Here is a 16,591-nt window from a genome sequence, read left to right as displayed (position 1 = left end):
AGATACGGCTGCTGGCCACAGCCACAGCAATGCCAGATCCGAGCCTCATCTTCGACCTACACCACAGCTCACAGCAACGCCGGATCCTTAACCCACTGAACAAGGCCAGGGATCGAACCCACAACGCCATGGTTCCTAGTTGGATTCGTTCCCACAGCTGTGGCAACACCAGATCCTTAACCCACTCCTTCAGGCTGGAGGTCAAACCCACACTGCTAGAGGCATTACCAGATTCTTAACCTACTGCACCACAGCAGGAACTCCAGTGCTTTTTTTTTTTTTTTTTTTTTTTTTGTCTTTTTGTCTTTTGTTGTTGTTGTTGTTGCTATTTCTTGGGCCGCTCCCACGGCATATGGAGATTCCCAGGCTAGGGGTTGAATCGGAGCTGTAGCCACCGGCCTACGCCAGAGCCACAGCAACGCAGGATCCGAGCCGCGTCTGCAACCTACACCACAGCTCACGGCAACGCCGGATCGTTAACCCACTGAGCAAGGGCAGGGACCGAACCCGCAACCTCATGGTTCCTAGTCGGATTCGTTAACCACTGCGCCACAACGGGAACTCCTTTTTTTTTTTTTTAATTACAGTGAATTTCACTGTTTTTGATGTACAATTCTTTACATTTGGCATCACTTTTTTTAAAAGGAAACTTTTTTGGGCCACACCTGTGCATGTGGAAGTTTCCAGGCCAAGCTTCAAACCTGGGCTACTGAAGTAACAATGCCAGATCGATCCTCAACCTTCTGTACCACAAGGGAACTCCTAAAGGAAAACCTTAATATTAGTTTATAATCTACTTGTTTCATTTATCTTTGATTTTCAGATATTTTTCTCTAACACAATTTTAGTGGCTATCAATTAAGGAGGAGTTCCTGTCATGGCTCAGCAGAAATTAATCTGACTATCATCCATGAGGACACACCATTTATGTTTATTTCTTGGTGAACTGCTTATTTTTCTTTTTTGCCATTTTTCCTGTAGGTATAGGTTGTAATTTTAGCACTTAAAGTAGTCTCGTAATTGTATTATCAAGGTTATAATTTTAGCACTTAAAGCAGTCTCAGTAATTGTATTATCAGCCTCAGTCTGGGGAAGGTCATGCAATTTGTGTGCTGCACAGGTACATAGAAGCTTCTGCTTGGAATGTGGCCTCTTCCCTCTGAAGATTAGTAGTTTCTCTAAAGTGAAGAGGTTGATTCCACCACAAGCTACCTGGGAAAAATGGTCTTGTTACTTCATAATGAGTCAGTCTCCAATAAAAGTTCTTCATGACCTCAGCAGATGGAAATCTGGTTAAAAATTGTAATTATGTGCCCTGTCTTTAAATGTTAGTGAATTTCATAGAGGAGGCTTCCTGACAATGACTAATGAGAAGTGTCAAGGAAACGTAACATTCTCATTCTGGCATTTAAGTATTAAAACTTAATATCTCAACAACATCCTTTTGAGCATTTGGCATAAATTATAGCACTTTTGAAATGAAATAATGTGGTTAAATACTCGCTGTTTTTATTGTTTTCTATCTCTGCAAATGGAAGAATCCAAATCATCAGAGGCCTATTTACTGTGTATAGTATAAATCCCTTTTTCTTTCCCCATCATGTTGATTCTGATCAGGCTGCTATTGACATTGATATGGAGCATAACTAAGAAAGATCCTGTTTAGGCAAAGGAGGTTCACATTATGTCATGTTGCTCTTTGGAGCGATATGATAACAATGTGTCTGCAGAGACAGCCTAGGAAGCGAAAATAATGGAGATCATTTTTGTTTCTAGGTAGCAGTACTGCCTGTATCGTGGTGCTGGACAGAACTAGCCACCGCTTACACACAGCAAACCTGGGTGACTCTGGCTTTCTGGTTGTCAGGGGTGGTGAAGTTGTGCACCGATCAGATGAGCAGCAGCATTACTTCAACACTCCATTCCAGCTCTCAATCGCACCCCCGGAAGCCGAGGGAGTTGTCTTGAGTGACAGGTAATCTTCCCTCTCACCCACAGGTTCCCTCCCATCCCCGATAACTACAGTGGAGATAGGCATTTTCCATTCTCATGAGAGGAAAGAAAGCACATAGAGGACCTTTTAGTCTGACATTGAAAGATACTCTACTTGAACTTGATCTTACAGCTAAGTTGAATTCTGATAAACATCTAATTTGACAAGACTGTGAAAATACTATTTTAGAATAGAGTATCTGTTTTCCATACCAAGGCTGCTTGATCATACAGTTGTATTTGTTAAATTGTATGGAGAAAAGAAGCATTGTTCATATGTGCCATTGCCTGTACCAAATTAGGGAAGAATGCAAACAAATATCTGCTTTATTTATTAGACTAGCTTCCTCATTCTTAGGGCCTCCTATAGTATACATCATATAGACCTTGCGGTCCCTGCACAACCTGTGAGGGCAAAGTTAACTCGCAGGAAATGGACTCAAAGATGTTCCTGGGTATGTTCTGAGTGTTCTTAGGTGTTTTTGTTTTTGTTTTTCTCTCACCTTCTCTCAGTTCATTTTTAAATTGTCAAGAACTTTCCAAGACAATCAGTACTTTTTTCAATCAACTTTTACAGTTTATCTTTTCTGAGATCAGAGAACACAGTAACGCTGAATAGTCTCAGATTTTATTATCTTCTAGCAGTTGCCTATTGTCTCTTTTTAATAGTTCTTATTAAGCCAGATCTTAAGTCGAAACTAAGATTAAATGATTATTACCACCATCTTTTAAATTGGAATGAGCATATTATATAATGAACTATACAGTATTGCCCATATAAAGTCTGTTGCTAACTCCTAGAGAGAGAGAAGCATTTTTTACTTTCAGATTAAGGCAGATTGCCATAACTGAAAGAAAAGTTGATTATAGGCCCTTCTTCACTGGCTGTAATGTACATCAATATTAGACATATTGGAATGGGGAGAACTCAGAACTCCAAAGCCTTGGTAGATGTCAAGTTCAGCTAACAGTTTTTGGAGAACAGAATTTTAATTTTCCTTTCCTTGATTCTTGTTGTTTTGGCTTCTAAGTACTAGAGCTACCCTGCTGTACCTTATGCACTATCTTTGGGACAGTCTGGTCAGGGCAGCACTTGGCCTGGCCTGCCAGTGAGGTAGAGGTTCCTTCCCCTGGAGGCCAGAGACAGCTTGCTAGCATGTGATTTCAGCTCGTGTTTCAGTGTAGTCAAAAGTTTCCAGCAGCACAGTATGTTCACTCAAAATGGGCAAAACTGCAGCTGGCGGAACACCAAGCCCATGGGTGGGAGTGTTGGGAGAAGAGGACGAACTGTCCAATGGCAGCAAGTCTCTCACAGGCAGACTAGCAAAGGACACTCCTGGGGAAAGAAAAACCTCAGCATAAAATAGAGCTTCAGTGCCAACCTGGTCATTAATCTAAACTTCTAGAATCTGACTAGTGTTCGGAGACTGAGCAAATGTGAAATGTCTTGTATTGTTTCTCTTTATTCATGGAAGAAATTGACCTGGTTTCTACCAGTTTCATAGACCTTGTTTTTGGAGGTTTTTTGGACTTTTTTTCCCCCTGCTGTATGTTACCTCCTTAGTTACTAGTTCCTCTTATCTATAAAATATGATTTTAACCCTGCCCTACAGATTCCCTTTAGTATCTGTTTTTATAAAATGTTTATTGTAGAAATGTGTAAGTGAAAGCCGATTTCTTCTTGCCAAAAGTCCATCACAGAACTTTTAGGTGTGCTGCTACTTTGCTCAGTCAAGAGAAGACAAACTAGAAGTTTTCTCAGTGCACTTTATGTAAATCCCCAGCAGGTGTGGGTGGGCTGTTTGTTTTTATATTTTCTCCTCACAAATTTTATAATATGTCACACAAATTTTGGGGAGGTTTCTATCCAACCTAGGGCGCTTTGGTTTTGGCCCCTCCCTTCCAGGTCAGTGTATGAATTTTTTGCTGGCTCTTGTTCCCTGATTATAATTAAGGCAGACTATCAGATATCTTACCTTTCCCTCACCTTGGAGGCCTGGAAGCAATGGATCTGACCTTTGGAAATGGCTGAGAACCAGCCTCTGAGAGGGGCATTAACTCTGAATGTGTTAATCTTCTCCCCACCTGGCATTCCCCTCCATACCTCATCCTTAGGTCTCTTTTCATCAGGTGTTGTCAGGGAGAGGGGAACATCTATCTCCCATCTATCTTTTAAAAAATTTTATACAAAAAGATGTATTACATGTAAAATCTACCTCCTATTCCTGCCCCCATCCACATATTCTCTCCTCAGAGGCAGCCGCTATTATCTGTTTCTTTGAATCCTTTCAGATTTATTCTCTGCATATAGAAGCATCTGTATGTATGGATCTCTGTCACAAACACACACACAGAATACTTTGTTCTCTTCATTAACAATACAGTAATGAGTTTTTCCCAATTTGGAGGATCAGCTACTTTGTTTCTTCATTCATTAGATATTTCTTGAAGACCTACTGTGAGCCAGGCACAGTAATAAATAAATAACTTACGCATGACGAGCACTTTGTAAGCCCTGGGGGACACAACAATCTTTACTCTGCCAGAGTAAATATGACTTAGTAATATGAATTTGGTGTTACTAGTTGTATACTAGTAATTACTAGTATTATAGTAAGAAATGCCATTGTAGGTATTTCATATGACTTAATTATTATAGGATTTGCATGTTCTCCTTCATAATGCTCAGTTATTCCACCATAACACAGCCTCCTAAGAGCCAGATTCAAGCCTGCAGAGAAACTGATGAGTGGAAAGTGAGTAAGAGAGGATGGAATTTGGCTCTAAAGAATTAGGAAACAAAGACTCATTTCCACTAGGATTTTAGAGACATTTTAGAATTTGACTCAGAAAAGAACCTTCCACCTTTTAAACTATGTATGACTAATCATCAAACTCGGTTTTACTTGATAGTTTCAGTTAAGCTTTTGAAATATTTATATCAGTTTTCAGTTAATTTTTTTCAAGGGTAGGAATTTCAGAATGATAGTTTTTATTATTGACTGTTACTATAAGTTAACTTTCCTTAAAGCCTCATTACATTGTAGCATAGTGCCTGTTGGAAACTTTTAATAGTTATCTGTAAAGGGCTCTCTCAACTTTCCCCCTACCCTGTCCTTGTTACAGCCCGGATGCTGCTGATAGCACATCTTTTGATGTCCAGTTAGGAGACATTATCCTGACGGCAACAGATGGACTCTTTGACAACATGCCTGATTACATGATCCTTCAGGAGCTAAAAAAGTTAAAGGTAATTAACTCAAAGTTTGGCTCTTGGAAACAGTCATCCTCTTTGGGCAGCTGAGTTTTATTAATTCAATTGCATTATCTCTTATAGTTTTAGAAAGGACTGTTTTGTAAATTTAGGAAAATAAAAATGATTCTATCTTTCATGCAGTTGTAAATGGAAATAGAACTTGAGGGAAAAAGGCTTCTCATTCACGCCTTTATTTAGTAGGATGGTAAGGGCAGGAAAAGTCCACATGGGAAGACTTCTTGTTTTTAATTGCATGTTAATGGTATTTAATGGTGTTGGTTGCTGGTTGTCTTACTTTTTGTTCGCATCAAAAACCCAGTAGGTGTTGAGGCTGGGAAAGATAAGAAATGATCATACCAGAGCTAGCCAAGGGCAGCAGGCAGCTAGAGACCTTGATGTGATCTGAGCTGTTACCAGTGACAGTTCAGACTTGGCCCATACAGAGAGTGGAAGGAAGTGAAAACCAAGTCTGCATATTCTCCTGGCTTTGTAAAAGTACTAACTCTGGGGGAAATTAGGCTTTTCTCATGTTGTTACCACTAACCAGTATGACTTTGATTAAGGTTCTAAACTTTTTAAGCAATATTTTCCTCACCTGTAAAATAGAGGTGAGGTGGAGTGGTACAAAAAGCCCTACGTTACAGGCTTGTGGTGAGGATGAACCAAGACCATGCTTTAGAAATCCTTAGAACCACTGGAGTTCTGTGGTGCAGGGGCTTAAGGATCCGATGTTATCACTTGGGTCACTGCTGTGGCAAGGGTTCAGTCCCTGTCCTGGGAACTTTCCCATGCTGTGGACGCAACCACAAAGAAAAGAAGAGAAATCTTAGCACCATGCCTTGTCTGTGGGGCTCAGTAAAGGTCAGGTGCTTACATGGGCTGCCACTGTGCTCTATGCAGTGACAGAGTGCCCTTATGGAGCTTACTTTCTAGTGGAAGAAGACAGATAATATAGAGAAAGAAAGAATTGATAAATGTTGCTGGTAAATAAGAAGAAAAAATAAAGCAGAGTGAAGGAATAGAGAATAGAGAGGGCTTTTCAGTAGGGCAGCTGACAGCGTTACTTGGAGAGAGCACTGTGCTTGGCCAGAGTGCATCCCCAAGCAAGAAGACTTTTGAGGTCATCCCTAAAGTGCTATCAAAATCCGCCCTTTGAGTCCCATCCCATTTTAGCAAGAATGCCTTAAGAATTTCAAATGGGAAAAAAAAACACATGAAAATCCAAACTTCAGGGGCCAAGGCCATCCTAGTAAAGGACTTTCTGTTTGACATCTTGTGCAGGCGGCACTGGTGGTCTCATTTCCATTTTAGTTGAGGTGTGATGATTCAGTGTCTTCTCTAAATGGAGTAAAACTTAAATGGTGGAAACTATGATAGGTAAATGTTACTGTCTTTAAAAGTGATGTTTGCAAATATACTTGATGCAGAAATCATGTAAGGCATTATGGTAAAAATAACTCCCTCATCTTTCCATTGTAGAATTCAAATTATGAGAGTATACAACAGACAGCAAGAAGCATTGCTGAGCAAGCTCATGAGCTGGCCTATGACCCAAATTATATGTCACCTTTTGCACAGTTTGCATGTGACAACGGATTGAATGTGAGAGGTAAGCATTTTTTAGGAAGGTCATAGGGAATGACTGGGGACACAGAGGATGGGAGCATTATGGGCTGTGGGTGAAGCAAACTACAGCACTGGGGTGAGACTGCCAAGAGGTCCTCTCCCACCTGTGAGCCTGTGGCTTTTAACAAGGTCAGCAGGCCCTAACACTGGAGGACAGAGCAAGTGCATGTCATCATGTCTTCCTCATAGAGGTACCCTTCAGTATTGAACTTCACTGGCCACAGAGGCAGGTGCAACCTGAAGCCCTTTACTGCCGCCAGTGTACTCTTTGGACTTGCGCCCAAAAAGCCTCTGAGCTCCGTCTGGAGGGCCTGAACATTCCTAACAGTTTAAACATTCTGCCCTTCACCAGCCTGACATTTCACTTCTCCCTTCCTCTGGCTTTGTGGGACTCGTTGACAGTATTTGCCTGCCAAATGGCCACAGCAGGTTTTGAAGAGGGAAGCAATGTTAGATTGTCCTTGCCTAAGGAATCCTTCTATCTCCTGAGTGATACATAACTTTGGGAGCAGGCTAGTAGCTCAGTTTTGAAGCTTGGATGACATGTTGATACTAGCATACTAGAACTAGTAGAGTTGGTCAGTTTCTTGCTGGTATAATCTTATGACATGTAAAACATTTCTTAATTGTCCAGGAAATATTAAAATAGAAAAAAAGCACATGCCGTAGCTGTTTGCCAGATTAGAATACAAGACTATTCCTAGTTTCAAAACATTGGATATGTTTGTCCAAATTAGGATTCGAAGCATGTAACTTTGTCATGCAAAAGTAATCTTAGCCACATTTTGTCTTTATTGTGATTGCTATAAACAGAGGATGTTGTGGTGGCCATTTTAACAGAGCTTTTTTTGTAAAGGGGCAGGAAGGGTTTGGGTTTTTTGTTTGTTTTTTGTTTTTTTTCCTAAGGCTGCACTCCAGGCATTTGGAAGTTCCTGGGCTAGGGATAGAATCTGAGCTGCAGCTGCAGCAACGCTGGATCCTTTAACCCACTGTACCGGGCAGGAAATCAAACCCATGCTTTTACAGTGACTGAGACACTGCAGTTGGATTCTTAACCCAGTGTGCCACAATGGGAACTCCAGGGAGTTTGTTTTGAAAGCTTCAGTTAAATTATGTGTGATTTCTCTTTTTATTTTTTATTTTATTTTTTTGTCTTTTTGCCTTTTCTAGGGCCACTTCCGCGGCACATGGAGGTTCCCAGGCTAGGGGTCTAATCGGAGCTGTAGCCACTGGCGTACACTAGAGCCCTCATTCGTTAAGTGCTGAGCCATGACGGGAACTCCAAATTATGTGTGATTTCTTGATGTGTTTTGTTTAACTTTTTATCAGGTTTTTGGGTGGGTTTTTTTTGCCTTTCCTACTAGAATATATTGCCAAACCTAGCCTTCCTGAAATGCCAGTATTTGTCTCCTAGTATTTATTTAGGCTTACTTTTTTTTTTTTTTTTTTTTTTATCTTTTTAGGGCCACACCCGCGGCATATGGAGGTTCCCAGGCTAGGGGTCAAATCAGAGCTGTAGCCATCAGCCTACACCACAGCCCCAGCAATGCCAGATTCAAGCCACTACTGCAACCTACACCATAGCTCACAGCAATGCCAGATCCTTAACCCACCTAGCGAAGCCAGGGATCCAATCTGCATCCTCATGGATACTCGTCAGATTCGTTTCTACTTAGCCACGACAGGGACTCCCTAGGCTTACATTTTTTATTGACTTCTCCTTTTTAAAATATCTGAATATGTTTTCATTTTAGGCGGAAAGCCAGATGACATCACCGTCCTTCTCTCAATAGTGGCTGAATATACAGACTGACTCTCCTAGGTGTCAACTCCTTCCTTTCCTTTTATCATCCCAAATTGCCCCCTGCCATGTGTGCTGATCCTGCTGGCAGGACCACGTTTCTTTGCCACTGATCTCAATGGCCAGTGATGTAAGCCTTTTGCCTGAGACCCCATTGAGATCTTTGTTGAGAACCACTACTATCATTCACTAGCTCATATCTGCCAGCAACATTTAAAGAGAATCAAGATTTGAAGATTGGCCTTCACTTCTTACTGTCCTTTCCATGATAGGATTGAGGTTTCCAAAGCCAGAATGGCTATTACTTTTCAAAAACGGTTGAAATACTGAAAATGAGTAATATTGGTAAAGTGAATTCAAAATTACAGTGTGTAAAAGGGATTTTAAAAGTCTAACACAAATTGTAGGTTATGGTACATGTACTAGAAACTTATGTTATTCATCAAAAGATATGTTACACGTGTACTCTACAGTCTGTGTTATGATTGGGTGTGGCTTTATGTTTTTATTTTAAACTCCTGTTTTTCAGGGGCTTATAATCTTGCTCTAAAACACTGTTCTGGATTACAAAATCTTGATCCCAGGAGCTTTTTCTGTTTCAAGTTGGAAGAAAAATTCAGTTTAGTTCTATGGATGCACATGTTTCATGGTTTTTAAAAGATGTTTAATTGTGCTCCTGTGATGAAAGTTTCAGCAGTTTATTGATTAGTGCATATCAGGTTGGTGGCCTGATCTGCAGGGGAGGGGGGTTGGGGAGACTCCTTACCAGAATTTTTTAATGGAAATATTTAAGGAAGTTCCCTGGTGGTCTAATGGTTAGGACTTGGCGCTTTCACCACTGTGGCCCAGGTTCAGTCCCTGGTCTGGGAACTGGGATTCCACATCAAGCTGCTGCACACTGCAGCCAAAAAGAAGAAGAAATATTATTTAAGATTACAAAATTCCTCAAAACCTAGAGATTTAGTATTACACCTGAAATTCCTTCCAGCTGTCTGATATGATGCCCCCATGTGGGAGCTCCAGGCCCATAGGCCTGATGGGTTGAGAATGGACAGCTCTGAATTTTGTTGGCTCTTGATGGTCATGCTACCCCTCATCTCGCTCTCAGAGCTGTTGTTAGTAGCCTTGCTTTCTCTAGAGCATGCACCACATTCAGGGAGTCCGTGTGGAAAGAGCACCATGGGTAGTGGTAGAGTCAGTGAGGAAAATTTCTAATGATGATCTGACTTTTGCATTTGGCCGACACAGAAATTTAGGGATTTCTGAATCAAGCTTAATGTTTACAGTTTCCAAATAGCCATCTTGCAGTGTGTAGTTTCCTTATAAAAATACCCCACATTCAGTTTTTCCATTATCTGCAAGCTCAAACTTATTTTTAAGGTTTGTGTACAAGTCGACTGCTGTAAAGATATATTTTTGGGTCTGTTTTTCCCCTCATTAACTTGGTGGTAGAAATATATATATATATACTTAGAAATCCTTAAATTAAAGCCATGTTTTATATATATATATACATATATATATGTATATATATATGTATATATATGAGTCAGGTAACATTGGTGTATAGATGAGAATGCAATTAAACCTGATGAGAATCTACTTGAGGAGAATATAGAAAGTCTCTTTCTCTAAAGGAGATACTTACTCCCTGGTTTATTGCATTAAAACTTATGTTTGAGGTTACCTCAACTTGTTTTAAAAGATTTTGTTTTGTGAATTTGTACTGTATATTTGAGTAACTGTCAAGCTTTTGTTTTATTTAAAATTGTTTAACATGTACCATGTACATGTCATTACTATATTTCAATGCATCATGCTTGTAACAGGCATTTCATTTATAATAAGAATGAGTTATTCATTTGTAAGCCGTTCAGTAATTTATCTACTATTCCTAAATTGGCATAATGTTAGATATCTATTTTGAATCACCTTTAATTACATGTCAGAATGCCTTAACTACCCTAACTTGACAAAACAGAATTCTTTGGTAGAGGAGATTGGGGGCGGGGGGGAGTGGAGAGAGACTCTGTTTAAGTAATGAGAACCCATCGTGCTGTGATAAAACACAGAAGCGTGAGTGGTAAGTGGCGGGGTATTTATTTTGCACACACTATTTGCATTCTCTGTGTATTTAAAAAGTAAAGAAAGTTGCATCCAGAAGGGTTTTGTTGAAAGGAATACATTTACACTTGGGCTGATGACTTAAGTTCTTCTGTTGGGTTTTTAATGATTTTTGATCAGAGGTATGGAGCCTTATGATCTGGATACATTTTATACTAATTTTTCAATGCCTGCATTTAGTTCATGGTAAGAGCAGTGCTGGTCAAGTCACTGACTTTTTTCTGTACTCACTTATACCATCAAACAAAATCTTCATAAAGCTAGATTGGTGGTGTTGTACACAGTTTCATTTAATCAACTTAGTCTTTTTTGGGAAATGAATTGTTAGAAATTGACAATGTGTTTGTTCCAGTGACACTGAAACTAGTGGAACAAGAATTGAGTTTCACAGGGGAACTGACTTTTGGCCTGTAGATGAGGGATATAAAATATTTTCTCTGTTTTTTCCCCCTGCCCTTTTTGTGTTGTGTACTTCATTTTGTGACTGTGGGGTCAGTTGGAGTGCTGCTTAACAAGTAACTCTCCTTCCACTCTCAGTGGTCAGAGGCTGCTGTGTAGGACCCACACTGGAAGTTTCCAGGTCACAGGACCCAAGTCTTTGTGGGATGTGCCTGAGAGATACCCCTTGGTGGGTCTAATTCTGAACTTGATGTGTGTGTTAACTGTATTTTAAATCAAGCAGTATAAATACACACACATTTGCCTCATGTAGTGGACTTTTATAACAAAAGAGAATTTGGGTTTCTAATTTACAAATGGCAAATTATTTATCCCTTCCTGGATGCACCAAAGACCAGTAAAGTTTATAGCTTTTCCATCTATATTTATAAAGCAATACTGTATTATAAAAATCAATATTTTTATCACATGCTTGAAATTTTTATTTTGTTCTGTTTTAAAATGTGCACTCTAAACATATCAGAACCTTATTTCTTCCTGTGAACTTAAGCTGCCTGCGCACAAAAAAAAAAAAAAAAAAAATTACTGAATGGATATGCAGTAGAGTCCATCGGCTCTTAAAAACTGAAAGAAGAAATGAGGTGAGGAAAACAAGTTATTTGTCCTGAATTACTGTACTGGCTTGACATGGTTGATGGGTACTAAATCACAAAAGAATCCATTCCAGGTGTGCATGTCTGGGGGTGGGCTGTGACTAGATTAGAAACTAGCTTTGCATGATGGGAGGGTGTCATCTCCTATCAGCCGCATTTGTTCTGGATAGAACAGTAGCCTTCAGTACCACCTTCAGTACCACCAACCTACCACATCAAGTAACGAGGAAGGAATTGTGAGAATTTACCAAGTCTGTTTTGAGCATTTTGGAAAATGTAAACAAAAATGGCTAGAACTATAAATGTTTGTACTTCTGATTAAGTTCATGGTTCCTTGTTACCTTATATACCAGCTATCTTTGGTAGAAGCTACAGCATCCAATTTCCCTGGAAACTCACATTTTTGCATTTAGCAGATTTTGCAATACCAAAAATCCCAAATCTGATTCTAAAACAAAATGTGAAACAGAAAGCATTTGGATTCTATTGGTTCAAAAAAATTAAATTCTTTGCAAAACTGAACTTCTCAACCAAAAATTGACAATGTCCATGTCAAAATTTTAACTGTTAAGCAGGTAGTTTGTGGCAAAGATAGCTAAGTAATGAAGCAAGTCTGAATTTGTGTATACTAATGAGCTGCTTTTTTCTGTTGAGACTATCATTATTTGTCTTACCCAAGAGGCAATGACCTGAATTGGATGTCTGAAGTATAACTTATGCAGGAATAGTTCTGTAAATACATTTAAATAAACTGTAAAGATATTTAATAAATATAGTATTTATACTAATCTATGTATTCCTTTTTTTTTTTTTTTTTTTTTTTTTTTTTTTTGGTCTTTTCTCTTTTTAGGACCACACCTCCGACACATGGAGGTTCCCTGGCTAAGGGTCCAGTTGGAGCTGAAGCTGCCGGCCTACGCTATAGCCACAACCACTCAGGATCCAAGCTGTGTCTGTGACCTACACCACAGTTCACAGCAACATGGGATCCTTAACCCACTGAGCAAGGCCAGGGATCAAACCCACATCCTCATAGATGCTAGTTGGGATCGCTAGCTGCTGAGCCACGATGGAACTCCTATGTATTCCTTTTAATTAGAATAGTAATCAAATAAGGCACCAGCCCTTGACATTGAGTTTGTTGTTCTCTATCAGGTCTTTATTTCTAAACCTCATAGTCAGTCTAGCGGTGAATTCATACTTTGTAGCTATCATTTCTGTCTTTCACTAGTTTTATCTGCTAAGGCCCCCCTTTTTTTTGCCATGCCCATGGCATGCTAAGTTCCTGGGCCAGGGATCATATCCACACCACAGTAGTGACCAGAGCCAGAGCAGTGACAACACCAGCTCCTTCACCCACTGGGCCACCAGGGAATTCCTGCTAAGACTCTTTTTCATCTGTGGATTTACTACATCAGTTTAACTTCCTCAAAATGGATTACTAGCTGAATAAAAAATATAGATGTTTTCCCAAATGAGGAGGCTTGCATCTTCTGAAAGGTATGTGAAGTCAAAAAATCCTGGTGTCATTTAAATTTAGCATTCTGTATCCAAATTCTAAAATCCAAATTGTATGGAGTTCCCATGGTGGCTCAGCAATAATGAACTAGACTAGTATCCATGAGGACCTGAGTTCAATCCCTGGTCTCTCTCAGTGAGTTAAGGATCCGGTGTTGCTGTGAGCTGTGGTGTGCATTGCAGATGCGGCTCAGATCTGGCCTTGCTGTGGCTGTAGTGTAGGCTGGCAGCTACAGCTCCAGTTTGATCCCTAGCCTGGGAACTTCCATATGCTATGGGTATGGCCCTAAAAAATAAAAATAAAATAAAAACCAAATTATATACAATTTGACAGTGTAACTATCTTTCACACACCAGTGCTGCATGTAGATGATTACTGAGGATGATCCCTTCACAGCCTAAACCTCCCTGCCCAGTTCAGTGAGCCAGCCAGAAACTTCATCCTCAGTAAGGAGACCTACCGTTACTCTCATGTATAAATGTCCTCTTTGTAGTCATCTACATTTATTAGGAAAGTGTGAAATTCAGTGTTTATCATCAGTGTAAGCATAAGATATATAAATCTCTATTCTACAATGTGAGATTATGTGGGCATTGCCAATTTCCATAAAAAGCTTGGTGAAAGCCCATTTTCATTCACTGAGGAACATTTTGGGATGAACTTGAGTTTTTAATTAGATTATTGTGGGTAGCTCTGACTCATTACCAAGCTACAAGAGCCAAACTCATTCTGGTTTTAGTTAGAACTCTGTTCACCATTCTAAAGTTTACTAATCTACCAGCCACCTTTGTATTATGAATTCCTTGCAAAATCTAAAGCACAATTGCTTGCCAGTTAACATTTCATTGTGATTTGATAGTTTCGCAGAAAACAATAAGATTTTAGAAAAGTCTAGTTTGTCAGGTTATAATTGACTAAACAGGTTTGGGCGAGGGAGAGGCATACTTCAGAAGATATTACATAACAGTGGTTTTGTGCCAGATATTTTAGTCTGTGCAGGTAAGAAACTAATTCTTAAAGAGGCAAGGAACAGAGACATTCATCTGCCACTTCGTTCACTTCAAACCCAGGCTCTTGGCAGTGGAGGCCACTGTTCCATGTCACATAATACAGAAATAATTTTTTGGCATCACTTCCATTAAATTCTTCTCTGCATCACACACAAAATCTAAAAATGACGTCTGAAAATCAGGACAATTTAAGGCTATAAAATAATGTTTCACAATACATAAAAAGACTCCAAAATGAAAGAGGTAGCTCTACATTTTTATTCTTAATCTTTCTTTTCCAGGGGTTATTTTACTTAAAACCTTAATGAAATTTAACAAGGAATGGACAAAGTCATGACATTACATGAGAAAAGAATGCATAACTTTTTACTATGTCTGAAAGTACCAAAACTCAGATGTTTGCAATCAAATACAAAAGGTGCCTGATAGTAGTCACAAAACTCTGTGAGCCATATTGATGCACACGAAATGGCTGTTAAAGTTTAAATAACTTTATAAAACTGGCAAAGAAAATGCTAAAAGCCCTAGTGTGAACATGCACTCAATTAAAGAATTTTAAAGAGCTTTTTCCCTGAACACAGAACTCTTCTGCCTCCCAAGTACCATAATGGATTTAAAGCAAATTATATTTACTTGACAAGGAACTCTTTCTAGATATGGTTGTTGTACACGATGATGTGTAGAAAACCAGTAGCCCATCCATTTCAAGGAAGTCCAAAACAACAGCTTCACAGACTAGGTGTGAAAATGTGTTTGAGGTACAAGAGAGCAAGTAAAGGGGCAGGGGGCTAACTCCGCCATCAAGTATTAGAATGTTGAGAAACTGCCATTATTCATTCCTCTTCACTGTCACTTGCTGTTGCTAGACTGTCAAAAGGGTGGTTGAAATGTTCTTGTTGGTCAGAAGAAACTGCTCCAAAGAACATGCAAGAAAACTGGAAGGGAAAAAAAGTAACTCTACTGCTTTATTCAAAGCAAAAGGTAATGCTCATCAAGAAACTCAGCCAGTGTGGTTTCCCTCACTTTGATAGTGATGGTTGATCAAACACCCAGAACCTTCATGAGAGGCCCAACACATCCTAAAACAAACCTTCCCTAGACTCCAAAGGCACACAGTTTGGGATCAGTGATCTGCTCTGACTACCCCGTCTAAGTCACTGAAACTAACAGGGCTGTGCGGGACTGTGCAGGCCATCCTTGACTCAGTGATTGTCTCCCCTCTGGCTGCAACAGAAACCATTCCCCCTGATACAGACTACCCTTCCCTCTGTCTGCCTCCCAGCAGCTCCCATGCCTCTCTTCTGCTGGATAGGAATATCAGCATTTTAAAATAATCAAGTGTCGTTAAAATAGATAGCCTCATCCCATTCCTCCATCCGTGACTGTTGCAGAGCTGTCTACACTTGCTTTACACGTGCTTTCTCCATTTTCTTATTCTCTTCTTCCATCCTATCTAAAAAAGCTCCTGATTCTCACTTCACAGAAACTCTTCTTAAAATGGTCACCAGAAATTGCCAAATCCTTATTAAGCCAATGACCATTTTCAGTCTCCATCCCACTTGATATTCACTCTGACACTTTCTTCTTGTATCTTCCTCATTCCACATTCTCCTGGTTTTTCTTAGATTTTTCAGCCGGCTTGCCCTCTTCTACTCTTCCCTTCAGTTTCTCAGCCTCAGCACTACCAACACTTGAGGCCTGATGCTTCTTTGTTGAGGGGCTGTCCTGCTCATGCAAAGATGTTGAGCAGTATCCCTGGCTTCTATCCACTAGATGCCAGCAGCACCCTCCTTCCTGAACTGTGACATCCAAAGTGTGTCCAGACATTGCTCAGTTTCCTCTGGCCCTGGTTAAGAACCACTGCTTTCAGTGATGGCAGTCCTCTCCTCCGAACCCTCTCCCTAAGAACTTTGATTCACACTCCTAGTTGAATTTATCATGTATAGCCAGGGAGTCTCAAAGGTAGGGTTTGAACTTCATATATCCTACTGCTCACTTGATTTCTGCAACTTAACATATCCAAAACTCAATGCTCCTTAGGGAGCACTGAACCTGTTTCTCCAAACCTTGATACCTCCTTTTCCCTTAAGTCCCATAAACAATCCATCACAAAGTCCTGCTACTTTTACCTCAAATAGCTGTCTACTTTGGCCACTTCTCCCCATCTCTACTAAATCACTCTCTCACACGCTACAACTGGGCTTCCATTCT

The 16,591-nt window shown here is 39.9% G+C and overlaps 2 protein-coding genes across 2 annotated transcripts in view; one reads left to right on the top strand and one right to left on the bottom strand.

Annotated features, from left to right (window-relative positions):
* The window catches only part of PPTC7 (protein phosphatase targeting COQ7), a 41,166-nt gene extending 28,527 nt beyond the window's left edge, over positions 1-12,639 (top strand). Inside the window, exons 3-6 of the mRNA XM_003132884.5 lie at positions 1,777-1,975; positions 5,119-5,242; positions 6,728-6,857; positions 8,629-12,639. Of these exons, the coding sequence (XP_003132932.2) occupies positions 1,777-1,975; positions 5,119-5,242; positions 6,728-6,857; positions 8,629-8,687 (512 nt within the window). The 3' untranslated portion in view covers positions 8,688-12,639. The remainder of the gene's footprint in view (positions 1-1,776; positions 1,976-5,118; positions 5,243-6,727; positions 6,858-8,628) is intronic.
* A 2,400-nt stretch (positions 12,640-15,039) lies between these two features.
* Positions 15,040-16,591, bottom strand: part of RAD9B (RAD9 checkpoint clamp component B) — a 32,736-nt gene continuing 31,184 nt past the window's right edge. The window contains 2 exon segments of the mRNA XM_005670641.4: positions 15,040-15,219; positions 15,222-15,315. Coding sequence (XP_005670698.2) covers positions 15,188-15,219; positions 15,222-15,315 — 126 coding nt within the window. The 3' untranslated portion in view covers positions 15,040-15,187.

This window comes from Sus scrofa, chromosome 14, assembly GCF_054392235.1.
Source record: "Sus scrofa isolate SSC_HxYL_T2T_F1_AM1 chromosome 14, Sscrofa_HxYL_maternal_Yorkshire_Landrace_v2.0, whole genome shotgun sequence".
NCBI lineage: Eukaryota > Metazoa > Chordata > Mammalia > Artiodactyla > Suidae > Sus > Sus scrofa.
Note: the sequence above shows the minus strand (reverse complement) of the source record. Positions and strands in the feature narration are given on the sequence as shown.